This window comes from Salmo trutta, chromosome 18 (genome assembly GCF_901001165.1).
Source record: "Salmo trutta chromosome 18, fSalTru1.1, whole genome shotgun sequence".
In the NCBI taxonomy this organism is placed as follows: domain Eukaryota; kingdom Metazoa; phylum Chordata; class Actinopteri; order Salmoniformes; family Salmonidae; genus Salmo; species Salmo trutta.
Genome location: NC_042974.1, coordinates 41,556,067 through 41,571,851, shown reverse-complemented (window position 1 = coordinate 41,571,851; position 15,785 = coordinate 41,556,067). Strand labels below are relative to the sequence as shown.

General features: G+C 42.3%; 1 protein-coding gene across 8 annotated transcripts in view; it reads right to left on the bottom strand.

Moving 5' to 3' along the window:
- Positions 1-15,785, bottom strand: part of LOC115153307 (girdin) — an 87,525-nt gene that overhangs the window by 20,617 nt on the left and 51,123 nt on the right. For all 8 annotated transcript variants that reach the window (XM_029698611.1, XM_029698612.1, XM_029698615.1 and 5 more), the window contains 7 exons: positions 7,149-7,230; positions 5,527-5,685; positions 5,202-5,348; positions 4,484-4,628; positions 3,543-3,721; positions 874-1,011; positions 37-351 (listed from right to left, as the gene is read on the bottom strand). In XM_029698611.1, the coding sequence (XP_029554471.1) occupies positions 37-351; positions 874-1,011; positions 3,543-3,721; positions 4,484-4,628; positions 5,202-5,348; positions 5,527-5,685; positions 7,149-7,230 (1,165 nt within the window). The remainder of the gene's footprint in view (positions 1-36; positions 352-873; positions 1,012-3,542; positions 3,722-4,483; positions 4,629-5,201; positions 5,349-5,526; positions 5,686-7,148; positions 7,231-15,785) is intronic.

Sequence of the window (15,785 nt, the reverse complement as noted above, 5' to 3'; positions counted from 1 at the left end):
TGAAGTTTACAGCCACCAATGCACGCAGGGGCCGACCTTGTCACAGGTGATGCCCAGACTGGCTACTCGTTTCTGCAGGGCCTCGTTCTCCCTCTCCAGCCGCTGCGCCTCCACCTCCAGCTCCTCGGCCCTCTCGCTCTTCTCCTTGTACAACTCCAGGTCCTTACGCAGCTGTTTGCGCTCAAACTCCAGCTTGTTGAGCTTGGAGCTGGTCTCCCGGATGGACTCGTGCAGCACGCGGTTCTCCTTCTCCACGTCTTTGACCCGCGCCTCAGCGCCCACCTGGGAGCGCTGCCTCAGCGACGAGACGGTCTGGGTCAGATGCTCGTTCTCCTGCTCCAGGCCTTTCACCTGGAACATAGAGGACGTCTGAGTGGCGCTATGGGACAGCTTCAACTCGAGTTATGCTTCAATATGGTGTTAATATGAACAGAGCCCCAGAGATTATCTGACCATTAAAGACTCTTTGCTTTTATAATTACCCCAGGGTCCTGAATTTGTCCTAATCAGGTCGAGTAGTCATGAAAAGTTCCTGGCCCTAGATCTGAACCCTGTAGTGTAGGTTCACCAGAGATCTGTTCTTCTACTGTAAACCTCATCAATCTAAACTCCCTGTGTCTGGGGCCTCATTAGATTCTGTCGGCTTTCATTACCCCCCCAAGCCACACAGAGCTCTTCAAACTCACTGGGAGAATGCAAGCACAAAGACTACGCTCTTCTACGAAAACTCAATCCAGATCCATAATGATTAAGTAGTAATGTCGTTTTGAGTTTCTTGGAACAAGACCAGAACAAGGTCAAAACAGTCCTTTGACCCGCCTAAAATGAAAGGCTGTTTGTGTCTTGAGCATGGACATGCATGCCTGTGTGTACCTGTCTATCTGCGTTCTCTCTCAGTGTCTCCAGGGTTTTCTCCAACAGAGCCTTCTCCTTCATCAGGTCGGTGCTGAGGCTCTCTGCACTGCACAGACTCTCCCTGCCTGTGTTCAGCTCACTCTCCAGCTGCACCAGCTGCAGGCACACACAGAGGACGCACTGTTACCATGGTACCCAGTCACTTAGATCACAGACAATGACACTATGCAGTACGACATCATTACATTGTAATCCGGTCAATGAAATTCTCAATTTAATTTCCTGATTTGCCAAAATAAAACTGAATTGACTATGATACACAGACATTTATATTTCTCTAATTACAGTGGCTCCATGTTGTGATGCATGTCCTATATTAAAGACATGCGTAAGCGACTCCATATCGCCCTTCCCATGAACACTGGCTCCAATCTCTGTTGTCTCCTCTCCCCTCCGGAGGATGCTCTGTCAGACTGCACTAGGTAATTACCACTCATGTCACTCACACCCTCTACAAAGGGAAGAGCTGAATTATCTACAAATAAAAGCTTTTCACTGCAGCCGCTTCATTCTCAGTCTGTTCTCTCCCTCTGCCCTTTCTGCTCACCGCATGATGCACAAACACTGTGGCACCAACAGCAACTACAAGCGCACTGTGTATACACACACACACACCATTCTTCAAAAAGCAGGCGGACTATTACTAATCATATCATAGATATATACTCACAAGCACTTCACTATGTCAAAGCAGCTTAACTCAAAATTGCCTTCTTATTGCTCCTGCTTGGATTCTCTTTTTAATGGGCTCTTTTACAGACAGAGTGCTGTTGCCTAACTCTGTTTCGCCTGAGAAATGCACATTTCATGCATTTTATGTGGAGTGCACAGAGAAGGCTTAACCTCTTATAGCTCCTTAAGGATAGGGGGCGCTACAGCGAATTTTGAAAAAAATACGTGCCCATTTTAAACGGCCTCCTACTCAAACTCAGAAGCTAGGATATGCATGGATAGGAAACACTAAAGTTTCTAAAACTGTTTGAATGGTGTCTGTGAGTATAACAGAACTCATATGGCAGTCAAAACCCCGAGACAGATCCTAACAGGAAGTGGAAATCTGATTTGTGGACTCACCTTCAGCACTTTGCCTATAAAACACACCGTGAGTTAGGATTTATTGAGCACTTCCTAAGGCTTCCACTAGATGTCAACAGTCTTTACAAAGTGGTTTGAGTCTTCTATGGTACAAACTGACCGAAAAAGAGGCTTTGGAAGTTGGTCACAGGGGGAGGGCCATTACTACTATGACGCGGGCGCCCATGGCTACCCTCCCCTTTCGAAACGTTTAGTAAGAAAATGCAATCGTCCCCCTTGAATATTATTGAAGCTCTGGTTGAAAAAGGCCCTAAAGATTTATGTTATACAACGTTTGACATGTTTGAACGAACTTAAATATATATTTTTTGCACATTCGTGACGACAAGTCCCGCACGCTTCAGTACATTTTGAGTAGCCTTCGGAACGCGCTAACAAGAAGAAGCTATTGGGACATAAATTATTAACTTTTTCGAACAAAACTACATTTGTTGTGGACCTGGGATCCCTGGAAGTGCCTTCTGATGAAGATAATCAAAGGTAAGGGAATATTTACAATAGTATATTTGATTTTAGATGGTTCCAAGATGGCGCTAACCTGTATCGCCTAGCCTATTTTTCTGAGCATAGCATCCCCTTTTATTGCAAAGTGTGATTTCCCAGTAAAGTTATTTTTAAATCTGGCAATGCGGTTGCATTCACGAGATGTTAATCTATAATTCTTTGAATGACAATATTACATTTTAAAAATGTTTTTCGAATAGTAATTTAGTAAATTGTAGCGCTGATTCACCGGATGCATTTGAGGGAAAATAATTTCTGAACGTCACGCGCCGATGTAAAATGCTGTTTTTATATATAAATATGAACTTTATCGAACAAAAGAATGCATGTATTGTGTAACATGATGTCCTAGGAATGTCATCTGATGAAGATTGTCAAAGGTTAGTGCTTCATTTAGCTGTGTTTTGGTTATTTGTGATGCATGTGGTTGGTCGGAAAATGGCGGTGTGGCTATTTTGATGATGTACTCTCCTAACATAATGTAATGTTTTGCTTTCGCTGTAAAGCCTTTTTGAAATCGGACAACGTGGTTCGATTCAGGAGAAGTGTATCTATAAAACGGTGTAAAATAGTCCTATGTTTGAGAAAGAAAAAAATATTAGATTTGGTTATGGTTAGGTTATGAATATGGCGCTCTGATTTTTCGCTGGATGTTGATCCCGCATACGGGACCAGCCTTTCAAGAGGTTTAAGTGTCTGAAAATAGCCGAGAGAGTTAATGTGGAGAAACCTTCAAGTGTCAAGTCTGAGAAATAATAGGAAATGGATTTCAGGATTTACTAAGTTCTTTCAACTCCCTCTGTTGTCATGGATCTATGAATCCTGAAAGCCATGTCCTGGGGTGAAATATAGGGGGCTGGAGAAAGATGCTAGTGTACTGTAGGGTTACAGAGCAGGCAGCCATTGTTATGTTGTTGATGCAATAAGGAGCCAATGTGGAGTGGGCAGATGATTGATGGGCAGATGAGGGCCCATGTTTAGGCAGCAAGTGTGAAGACGTATGGGACAAGTGTAAAAGCTGCTCTGACCCTCTGGGTGAGCCTCTGGTTCTCCTTGTTGGCCTTGAGGCGGTGTGCAGGGGCGTCCTCGCTGGCAGAGCCCCTCAGCTCCTCCACGGTATTCAGCAGGGCCTGGTTCTCCTTCTCCAGCTTCAGCAGGCGGCTGGACGTCAGCTCATTCACCTCGTGGCCCAGAGACTTCTGAGGCACTGCACAATGAAACCAACTCTATGTTAAACACACAACATACTGCACCGAGAGACTGAAAACAGCCATCACTAGCACAGAGAGGCTGCTGCCTATATACACAGACTTGAAATCATTGGCCACTTTAATAAATGGAACACTAGTCACTTTAACAATGTTTTCATTTCTTGCATTACTGATCTCATATGTATATACTGTATTCTACACTATTCTACTGTATCGTAGTCTATGCCGCTATGACATTGCTCGTCCATATATTTATATATTCTTAATTCCATTTCTTTACTTAGATTTTTGATTTGTGTGTTATGTTGTGAAATTGTTAGATATTACTTGTTAGATATTGCTGCACTGTTGGAACTAGAAGCACAAACATTTCGCTGCACCCGCAATAACATCTGCTAATCACGTGTATGTGACCAATACAATTTGATTTGATATGCTAAAAGGTACTGTTATAGTGTTGGGGAACTTCCCAATGGGAAGAGGAAGTATGGGACATCCCTAAATGTAGATCTATATCAGTACTGTAGTTACTGAGGAAACACACAGGGTTGATCCTGATCCAAGACCAGTTAAACATTATTCCAAATCCAGGCCTGTTGCTAATCTGGGTCTCGGATTCATTAAATATTAATTACAGGAGCGAATCATGTGTAAATAAACCCTATCCAAACTGTTGTGTGTGTGTGTGTGTGTGTATGTATATGGTGGGCCAGGGCCGGGGTTGAAGCCAGAGCCCCAGTAGGCCTACTGCTGCTCACCCTCTGTCAGATCAGGGGTCTTGGAGAGCTGCTCCAGCTCCCAGCCCAGGTGGAGAGACTCGTCCATGCTCTGTTTCTGGGCCATTTCTAGCACCAGGTTCTCCTCTAGCAGCTCCTCAATACGCTTCCTGTCCATGTCCCGCTCCTGATGCACAGACAAACACACAACGTACTGTCAGGATGGCTATACAGTTTACTAAACCTTAAAGCTGATTTAAGGTAATTCCAGCGTTTGCATTGACAGTACAGCATTTACTGCGATGCAGCCTCTGTAGAAGTCAGGGCATTCATACTTCTTGTGCTTTGTGGAGCAGTTGTAAAGGAAGTTGTCAAGGAAGTGAGTTTGTGTTTATACAGGACCTACCGCCCCCACCTATCGTCAACCAATCATGTCAACGCAGAGCTATACGGAGACCTCCAGTTTGTTACAAAATCTAGAAGGCGCACGACAACGCGGGTACGTAGCTTGATTTGGCCTCCGTAAACCTCCGCAATTGTATCACACCCTCCGGACAGAGCCTCTGGATCACATTTCAGGATCAAGCATAAATTGGCTTTTACAGTGAGAACCTATTCAGTACAGCATATGGGATTTTATTCAGAGAGAACCTACAAAATGGTTCCAAAAAGAGAAAATATACAAAACAAACATACCAGCATGTCTGTTAACTTTAATCCCACACAAAACACAGACTTTCATTCTCAATCTTTCCCTCACCATTTCCATGTCGTGGAGCTTGGATTTGAGCTGCAGGCTCTCTTTCTCCAGTTCGTGGAGTTTGTCAGAGCGAGCCCTGGTTCCTTCTAGTTGGTCCTTAAGCATGGCCTTGGTCTCCAGCAGAACCTGGTTGTCCTCCTTCAGCTCCTGTAGGGCCCAGCAGAGAGCAACATCATCAGCCCTATCACTTCTAATACACGGGGCTCACAACATTCAACAAACATTGGGGAAACAAGTCAATACATTTATGTTACACCCAATGGATGCTTCATTGACACGTCAAGCTTGTTGGGTGCTGAACTGCTATTGATTCGTTCGGGCATACCTCCACTCTAGCTTTGTAGAACTCAATGTCATGGAGCCTCTCCTTGTAGCGTCCCACCTCACTTTCCAGCTTGTCCACTCTGATGGCCTTCTCTCTCAGAACGTCCAGCTCGTCACGATAGGCCCTGGCAGAACGTGCGTCTGACAACAACTGCAGGCTCTGGAGGGGACAAACAAAACACTTCATGTCAGTGTCACACAGATACAAGATATTTGTTTTCAGACTCATTTCCCCTGAGTGTACAAAACATTAAGAACACCTTCCTAACATTGAGTTGCACCCCCCTTTGACCTCAGAACAGCCTCAATTCGCCGGGGAATAGACTCTACAAGGTGTTGAAAGCGTTCCACAGGGATGCTGGCCCATGTTGATTCCAATGGTTCCCACAGTTTGGTCAAGCTGGCTGGATATCCTTTGGGTGGCGAACCATTCTTGATACACACGGGAAACTTTTGAGCGTGAAAACCCCAGCAGCGTTGCAGTTCTTGACGCAAACCGATGCGCCTGGCACCTACTACCATACCCCATTCAAAGGCACTTGAGTCTTTTGTCTTGCCCATTCACCCTCTGAAAGGCACACATACACAATCCATGTCTCAAGGCTTAAAAATCCTTACGCAACCTGTCTCCCCTTCATCTACACTGATTGAAGTGGATTTAACAGGTGACATCAATAAGGGATCATAGACTGACCAGGTGAAAGCTATGTCATGGAAAGAGCAGGTGTTCCTAATGTTTTATACACTCAATGTACATGCATTACGCACAGGCATAATTAATATTGGTAAACAAACACACCATAGATTGAGTAGGTAGACACGCACACACACACACACACACACACACACAGGGACAGACTAAAGCTCCTCTTAGTCAATAGGGTCATTAGCCAGTAATCTTCTCTGGAAAGGGGATTTGATATGACCCCCCACACACACACAAGCACCTCTGCCATGCTGTTGCTGTGGTCCCTTACTTACTAGCGCTGCAAATCATGTTTACAGCAAAGACTATAAATAAAAGAACATCTTTGCCTACATCTAAGGAGACAGCCAAACTATAGATAGCTCAGCCACTAATTGGTTAAGGGCATTAACCTCATGATTAAGAATGTCAAATAGGAGGTGGTGGAGATGGTTTGATGTGTGGTATAACCTTGAGAACAGTCAGGGCACAACAGGTGACATGTCTTATAGGTGGAGCTTTTGTCCAGTTGTCGGCGGGCAAGCTCTGTGTGACAGGCTTGTAAATCTGGATTGATGCCTAGCATAGCTCAGCAGCATGGCCAGTGCGTAGTTTCTGTGTGAAAGTGTGTAGCTGGAGATCAGAAGAGACATGTTGGTCCAAGGCAGACTGTGTGTATTAGTCTATTAAGTGGAGTCATGCTGGTGCTAAATTGTGTAATGTGACATGGACTGGGAGCTCTGACATCAGCTGCAATTGACTCCCGGTGATTACTCAGCTGTGTTGACCTATTCTGTGCCACACCTAGTGAGGTCTCAGTCTGCTCTGGGGTTGGATGGTAATGTGTTATGCTGGACTATATGTTGTGCTAGTTTCATCTTTCTAATGCAGTTGGAAATTCTTTGTGCTGTAGTAGCTAGATTTGTTTTGTCCAATACCTCTTGCTGAATCCTCTTGTTCTCAGTCTCCATATTGTCCAGCTCCTGTCTACAGTCCAGCAGCTGCTCACTCTTTTCCTCCCTGAAAGAGAGAGAGAGAGCGAAAGGAGGCAGAGAGCGAAAGGAAAAGAGATATCTTCAATCACACATGTACGCATTTAAAAAAAAAAAATCCTTCCTCACAAACAAGACCATAACTGTCCCACTCAGTTGTTATTCTTAGAATAAATATTTTTTTCTTGACATTTTTCTAATTTGGCACAGAAACTAGAGGCCATGAGTAACTTGGTCAAAAAGAAAGGCACCGATTGGCCTATAGGTGGCGCTGTTATAAGCAGTCTCACTTAAACCCTCATATCGCCGTCTGTTTGACCTAGAGACTTGAAACTTGGTATGTAGGCGTACTTCATCATGCTGAACAAATCTGCCTCAAGGACCCATAAGGTCTGTCAGCATATATTTTCATCCATTTTGGAAAATTGTTGAAAAACTTCCAAATAACAGCAAATTAGTTTTGTAGACTCATGGTTAGGGTTGCAAACAGAGGGTATATTACTGGAAACGTTTAATGTTTACCAGTAAACTACCAGAATTTTGGTATCTTTCAAGGATTTGATCTATCACAAGAAATTTAGTGGCACTTCTGTCCCTCTGTGTGGCATTATTTATGTAAAACATGGAAATAATTAAATGATTTTCAAATAAATAATGACAAAGGTGTAAAACACTTATAAATATAAACCAACTTAGTGAAAGTTTGTTATTTTACAAACTTATTTATTTTACTCTGGCAATATGTATTTGTTGTGAATGTTTTGGTGTCAAACTGGTGGCAGTTATGAAAAATGTCAATAGCGGGAAGAGTTGCAGAGTTAATTGAAAATAATGCCATCATTAATTAGATGCTTTTTTCATGAATTATTTTTCTCTCTTGAAATATACGATCTACCAGAAACTAATGGAAAATATGGACACAAATTAATACTATATATGAATACATGTTTTAAAAGTTATTTAAGTATAAATTACCAAAGTTACGATAGATTGTTAATTCTCAAAATTACTGAAGAATCCGGTAACTGTGGTAAATTACCGATAGCTTTGCAACCACATCTCTTAACTTAGTTTGAGAAAAATGTAAGGGATTGGTTAAGAGATGGTTGAGTTATTGATTAAAAAAAACAAAAAAACCTTTATTTTTTAAATCAGTAAATCAGATTTTATGTGTCCATTTAAAATCCTTTTATAAATCCACTTCCCCAATGGCCCATCAACTTGAAACCTTCTAGGGTCAAAGACATTACCATGAACCATGTTAAGATTGGCATTGATATCTTAAAAAAAATAAGGAAACTTAATTTACTTTTTTGAATATATAACGCTAATGCTGAAAATAAATCATAAGAAAATCTGCTTATGGACTAAAAGTCCATACGCAAAAAAAAAAAAAACTTTTCTGGGTTGGGAGATGGCGAGATATTGCATATCCAGGATTCTATTTTATACATCTGTCGATGTCATTGATTGTTTCTTTGTAGCTAACTAGCTATTGTATCACTAACTACTGGCTGATGTGGGTGGGGTACAGTAGTCTACAGTAACGTTACAGCAATAATGAATGACAAAGTAGGCTTGTCACTACAAGCTAGTTGGTTGATATGGGGTACAGTATAACTGAATGACAGTCACCTGGTATGTAGGTGACTGTTCTGTTATTCATTGGTCTGGAAATTGTTAAATTAACATTCCAGAGACACACCACACATTCACGCAGATGGACGGCTGTATACTTTTTAGCCTGTAGTTCTGAAAGTAGCACTAATGAGCCAAAAGTGGTCCCCGAAAAGTGTCTCTCTCGCGCTCATTGGCAAATGCTGGTTAGGCCTCTTGCTAGCTGTCACTCAAATGCAAGGGGTTGAAGCTCATTGGCTAGAACTCAAATTGCTATGGGGCTGGCCCACGTGCGGGGAAATGGCGCGGCACAGCTTCAAGAAAATAGTAGTTTCAAACTAGAGATTTTGTGTCTAATTGAGTTAGACAGTAATTGTGCATGTGTGAACTAAACATCCAGCCCAATGCAAGAGGTTTATAAAATACTTTCTTAGTCGTCAAAGTACTGGCGCATGTCTTTAAGGCTAAGCTAATCGTTAGATCCTTTGTAGGCGCGTCGGTAAATCTCCGAGCTGTTTCCCTAAACCATCGTTATTAACGTTGCACTTGAAAGCGACCATAATCTAATGCCTGCCTCATATGGTCTACGAGTGGTCTAAGTACGTCGTCAGATGCTTTTTTTGCCCTCCCGCGTCACTTTATACACAGAAGAGCTCTGCTAAACATAGAATTACATGGTTTATCAGTCTCTGTGACAGCTGATAAGTTCAGAACAAAGTTGACTACAAAGTTGCCAATGTTCTTGCAATTGATACAAACAAGTGACTTATAAAAACATGCTTCAAATGAAAACAGATGACTGCATTAAAATATAAATACAGTAGGCTATAGGCCTATTTCAATCCTATCAATTTACATTTAATGTGCAATCAATTGAGTTATATTTTGCCACTTGTAGGCTAGCTAGGCTACTGTCTGTAATTTGTCTCATATTTCATGATGTGTAGCCTAACATGTGCGCAATGATTTTTATTGGGTAAGCATTAGAATAAGCCTCCTCACAATTTGCAGCTGTAGGTGGTAATATCTCTCTAGGAGCTGATCCGTCATCAGTATTGTGAGATACCTTAATTATAATGTTAAGGTTTGAATGGAGAAAGCTGAAACCGAGAGCAGTTCTGCCTTTCTTTCGAGCCTATCAGTATCATGCTCCAATGACGCACATAGAGACCGTTCACGCTACGTGGTGTTTTGGGAAACGCATGTTACATCTTTGGCCAATGTAAGAACGATGCATCGTTAAAAATGTTTTTTTTTTTTTTTTTTTTTTAAACACTTGAAAGCCTAAGTTCCACCGCTATCGGGGAAACTGGGCCCAGGTCTCCCTTGAAAAAGTGATGTTATTTTTGACCTGGTAAAATACGTTAAAAGGTTGTGTGTACGCTCACTAGATAGAATTATGTGGTCCAAAGAAAATAGACATGGATATCGTCGGCAATTCTCAATCAGATGAGATACACGTGGTCGCATTATTAACAGTATTACTGAGAAACAGATAAATCGTTTTCAATTCCCAACTATTAAAAACTTGTTTCTAAAAACACACAGCAAACCAGTCACTGCTACCTTTGAAAGCGCTGTGGACAACACCTGTAAATTACTATTATGATAAATAACTAATCCAAAATGAATTTCATTAATAAAATGTGGCTACATAATTTACTGTGTGGATATCTTTTCAAGTTATGCATAATTATTGTTAATATTGAATTTCTCTAGGTTTTCCATTCCCAGACATCAAGTCACCTGTCTCCAGCAGAAAATACCAGTGGAAAAAAAAGTGTTGGCTTAAGGTATGACTTCCTATTGGGGAAATGTTAGATCACTCAAGGTCATATTTAGATTTAGTGACTAATACGAATAGGAGCATATACATTACAGGCTTAGTCTACCCTCGCGTTGAACAATAATATGCAAGAATGCACAACCACAATGGTTAAGAGGTGCTTACACACTTGCATCCTTTATTCAACTTGTGTAGACTAAGCCCTAGAGGTTGTAACTTCACATGATTTAGCCTACTTGTCAATCCAGATCTGAATGTTTAATATCCTTTAACTGTACTTTCGATAGTATTTGATGCCAAAGCTAATTACCGAATGTCCTACTTCAAGGACATGGTCAGGTTGACACACAGTCACAATATCACACACACACGATTTGCGGGTCAGCTGTTTGTTCACACGCCCAGAATGGCAAATAACTCATTCACAAATCGCACCCAACCCGTAAATATATTCAGATACAGTACATGCAGCTTTTCTTCTGTCATTACCTGTTGCCCTAGAAGACTAAATAAACCATGCTCACCAGAAAATGTCATACATCGAAAGAATGAATGCTTAAATCTAGTTGACGTCGGTAAAGTGCTTTCATCTCTGCTTTTGCCTCAGTGGATCGATGTAAACCATTTCTGCCCAAGTTCCCAAAAGCATTTGGTAATTGGCATGTATTGGTGCTTGTACACTTAGCTTACATGTAGCTTCATATGAATTGTACAAAAATTCTATACTACGTGGCCAAAAGTATCTGCCCCCCCCCTAGCCCGAACAACGAAAAACAGCCCCAGACCATTATTCCTCCTCCACCTAAATGTCTAGTTTTCACTAAGCATTGGGGCATGTAGCGTTCTCCTGGCATCCGCCAATCCCAGATTCGTCTGTCGGACTGCCAAATGGTGAAGTGTGATTCATCACTCCAGAGAACGCGTTTCCATTGCTCCACAGTCCAATGGCGGCGATCTTTACACCACTCCAGCCGATGCTTGGCATTTCACATAGTGATCTTAGGCTTGTGTGCGGCTGCTTGGCCACGGAAACCCATTTCATGAAGCTCCCGACAAACAATTCTTGTGCTGACATTGATTCCAGAGGCAGTTTGGAACTCTGTAGTGAGTGTTGCAACCGAGGACAGAAGATTTATGTTCTTCAGCTCTCGGCGGCCCTGTCCTGTGAGCTTGTGTGGCCTACAACTTTGCGGCTTAGCCATTGTTGCTCCTAGACGTTTCTAATTCACAATAACAAACACAGTAGACCGGGGCAGCTCTAGCATGCAGAAATGTGACAAACTGACTTGTTGGAAAGGTGGCATTCTATGACGGTGCCACATTGAAAGTCAGAGCTCTTCAGTACAGGCCATTCTACTGCCAATGTTTGTCTAGGGAGATTACATGGCTGTGTGCTCAATTTTATACACCTGTCAGCAACAGGTGTGGCTGAAATACCCAAATCCACTCATTTGAAGCAGTGTCCTCATACTTCATTTTTAATGCATTGTTTTCTCGAGTCAAACCGCACATTACTAACACACATGATAAAGCAAGTTAAACGTTTACAAAAAGACAAATGTAAAAAAGCTCCATGTGCCTAGTGACTGAACACAAAAAAATAACAGCATAGCGACATGATCACAGTTACCTCTCCGCCACTCACGTAATTTAGCTGTGTGATTATTATCACTTAAGGTAGTTCTTTGTCTATCTCAGGAGAGGACGGACATGCATGACATTCTGCTCTCCTCCCTGCTGAGAACGATCCAGCCCCAGCAGCGCAGACCTCTGCCAGCCACGCCACCACTGCCCCTGAAAGCTACTCCCTGGCCGGCAACAAGATAGGAGTTCGTCCTGGACCAAGGCCACGGCCAATGGCTATTGATGGGCTACTGGCCAAGCACCACAGGGAGAAAGAGATCCAGAAGCGGGTGGATACCGCCGGCTGTCTGTACAAGTTCTGCCACCGGCCACTGAAAGGCCCTAACAGCCCTTCAACGCATACCGGCTTTCCAGGAGTGTCAGGAAAATGTTTACTGCCTAGCCCAAGTGTACATGGTATTGGAGGGAGATTCAACAGTCTGCCTTTTATAAGACTGGAAAGCAGAGATGGGTGGTGCAGAATGGGGAGTGACTCTACAGACACGCAGAAATAAACAAGAGCTGAAGATCTTCCCATTGATGGATGTGGTTTGTTTGATTTGTATTTATTTGACAGGTACTGTTCATTCTATTACATGCAGCGCCTTCAGAAAAGTATTCATACCCCTTGACTTATTCCACATTTTGTTGTGTTACAGCCTGAACTAAAAATGTACTGAAACACAGAAATATCTCATTTACATAAAATCACCTTAGGCAGCAATTATAGCTATGAGAGATTTGCACACTTGGGATTGTACACTATTTGCACATTCTTTTAAATCCTGCAAGCTCTTTCAAGTTGATAATTTGTAGACAGCCATTTTCAAGCCAATTTAGGTCAAACTGTAACTAGGCCACTCAGGAGCATTCAATGTCGTCTTGGTAAGCAACTCCAGTGTATAATTGGCCTTGTGTTCTAGTTTGTCCTGCTGAAAGGTGAATGTCTCCCAGTGTCTGTTGGAAAGTAGACAATCAGGTTTTCCTCTAGGATTTTGCCTGTGCTTAGCTCTATTCCATTTCTTTCTATCCCCCAAAAAACTCCCTAGTCCTTGTCAATGACAAGCATACCCGTAACATGAAGCCACCACCATGCTTGAAAATATATAGAGAGTGGTACTCAATGATGTGTGTTGGATTTGCCCCAAAACATAATGCTTTGTATTCAGGATAAACATTTAATTTCTTTGCCACATTTCTTGCAGATTTACTTCAGTGCAAACAGGAGTCATGTTTTGGAATATTTTTATTCTGTACAGGCTTCCTTTACACTCTGTCAATTAGGTTAGTATTGTGGAGTAACTAAACTCAGCAAAAAAAGAAAACGTCCCTTTTTCAGGACCTTGTCTTTCAAAGATCATTCGTAAAAATCCAAATAACTTCACAGATATTCATTGTAAAGGTGTTTAAACACTGTTTCCCATGGTTCAATGATCCATAAACTATTAATGAACATGCACCTGTGGAACGGTCGTTAACCTCTGACACTAGCGTCCCACCCGCAGTACACACCATCAACAGCCAGTGAAATAACAGGGCGGCAAATTCAAAACAAAAATCTCATAATTCAAATTTCTCAAACATACAAGTATTATACACCATTTTAAAAGATACGATTCTCCTTAATCCAACCACAGTGTCCGATTTCAATAGGGCTTTACGGCGAAAGCATAACATTAGATTATATTAGGACAGCGCCTAAACAAGAAAAACCACACAGCCATTTTCCAAGCAAGGAGAGGCGTCACAAAAAACAGAAATACAGCTAAAATTAATCACTACCCTTTGATGATCATCAGAGGACACTCCCAGGACTCAATGTTATACAATACATGTATGTTTTGCTTGATAAAGTTCATATTTATATCCATAAACCCCATTTTACATTGGCGCGTGATGTTCAGAAAATGTATTCCCTCCAAAACTTCCAGTGAATGAGCACATCAATTTACAAAAATACTCATCATAAACATTAATAAAATTTACAACAGTTATTGAAAGAATTAGAGATACACTTCTCCTTAATGCAACCGCTGTGTCAGATTTTAAAATAGCTTTATGGCGAAAGCACCTTTTTCAATATTCTGAGTACAGAGCTCAGCCATCAAAGCAAGCTATACAGTTACCCGCCAAGTTCTGGAGTCAACTAAACTCAGAATTAGTATTATAAATCTTCACTTACCTTTGTTGATCTTCGTCGGAATGCACTCCCAGGACTCCCACAAGAAATGTTTGTTTTGTTCGATGTCCATATACCTCCGTTTTGTTCGTGCATTCAGATCACTAATCCAAAGGCATAACGCAAGAGCGCAAAACCAGAGACGAAAAGTCAAATAGTTCCATTACCGCTCGTAGAAACATGTCAAACGATGTTTTCAATCAATCTTTAGGGTCTTTTTACCGTAAATCTTCGATAATATTCCAACCGGACAATAGCGTATTCATTACAGAGGAAAAAGGAAGGGTGCGCCTACGTGCTGGCACAGTAAACAACTCGTTGGTCCCAGGCTTGAGTCAGCTCCTATTCTCTGCCCAGTAACAGTAGAAGCATAAAACAAGGTTCTAAAGACTGTTGACATCTAGTGGAAGCCTTAGGAAGTGCAAAATGACCCTACAGACACTGTTGTTTGAATAGGGATTAGATAGAAAAACAAGTCACTTCCTGGTTGGATTTTTTCTCAGGTTTTTGCCTGCCATATGAGTTCTGTTATACTCACAGACATCATTCAAACAGTTTTAGAAACTTCAGAGTGTTTTCTATCCAAATCTACTAATAATATGAATATCCTACCTTCTGGGCCAGAGTAGCAGGCAGTTTAATTTGGGCACGTTATTCATCTGAATTTCTGAATACTGCCCCCTGTCACCAAGAAATGAAACTAAAAGCTTACAGACAGTAGGCAATTAAGGTCACAGTTATGAAAACTTAGGACACTAAAAGAGGCCTTTCTACTGACTCTGGAAAACACCAAAAGAAAGATGCCCAGGGTGCCTGCTCATCTGCATGAATGTGCCTTAGGCATGCTGCAAGGAAACATGAGGACTGCAGATGTGGCTAGGGAAATAAATTGCAATGTCCATACTGTGAGACGCCTAAGACAGCGCTACAGGGAGACAGGACGGACAGCTGATCGTCCTTGCAGTGGCAGACCACGTGTAACACCTGCACAGGATCGGAACATCCGAACATCACACCTGCGGACAGGTACAGGATGGCGACAACTGCGCCAGTTACACCAGGAACACACAATCCCTCCATCAGTGCTCAGACTGTCCGCAATAGGCTGAGAGAGGCTGGACTGAGGGCTTGTAGTCCTGTTGTAAGGCAGGTCCTCACCAGACATCACCGGCAACAACGTTGCCTACGGGCACAAACCCACCGTCGCTGGACCAGACAGGACTGGAAAAAAGTGCTCTTCACTGTCGAGTCGCGCTTTTGTCTCACCAGGGGTGATAGCTGGATTTGCGTTTATCGTCGAAGGAATGAGCGTTACACCGAGGTCTGTACTCTGGAGCAGTATCGATTTGGAGGTGGAGGGTCTGTCATGGTCTGGGGC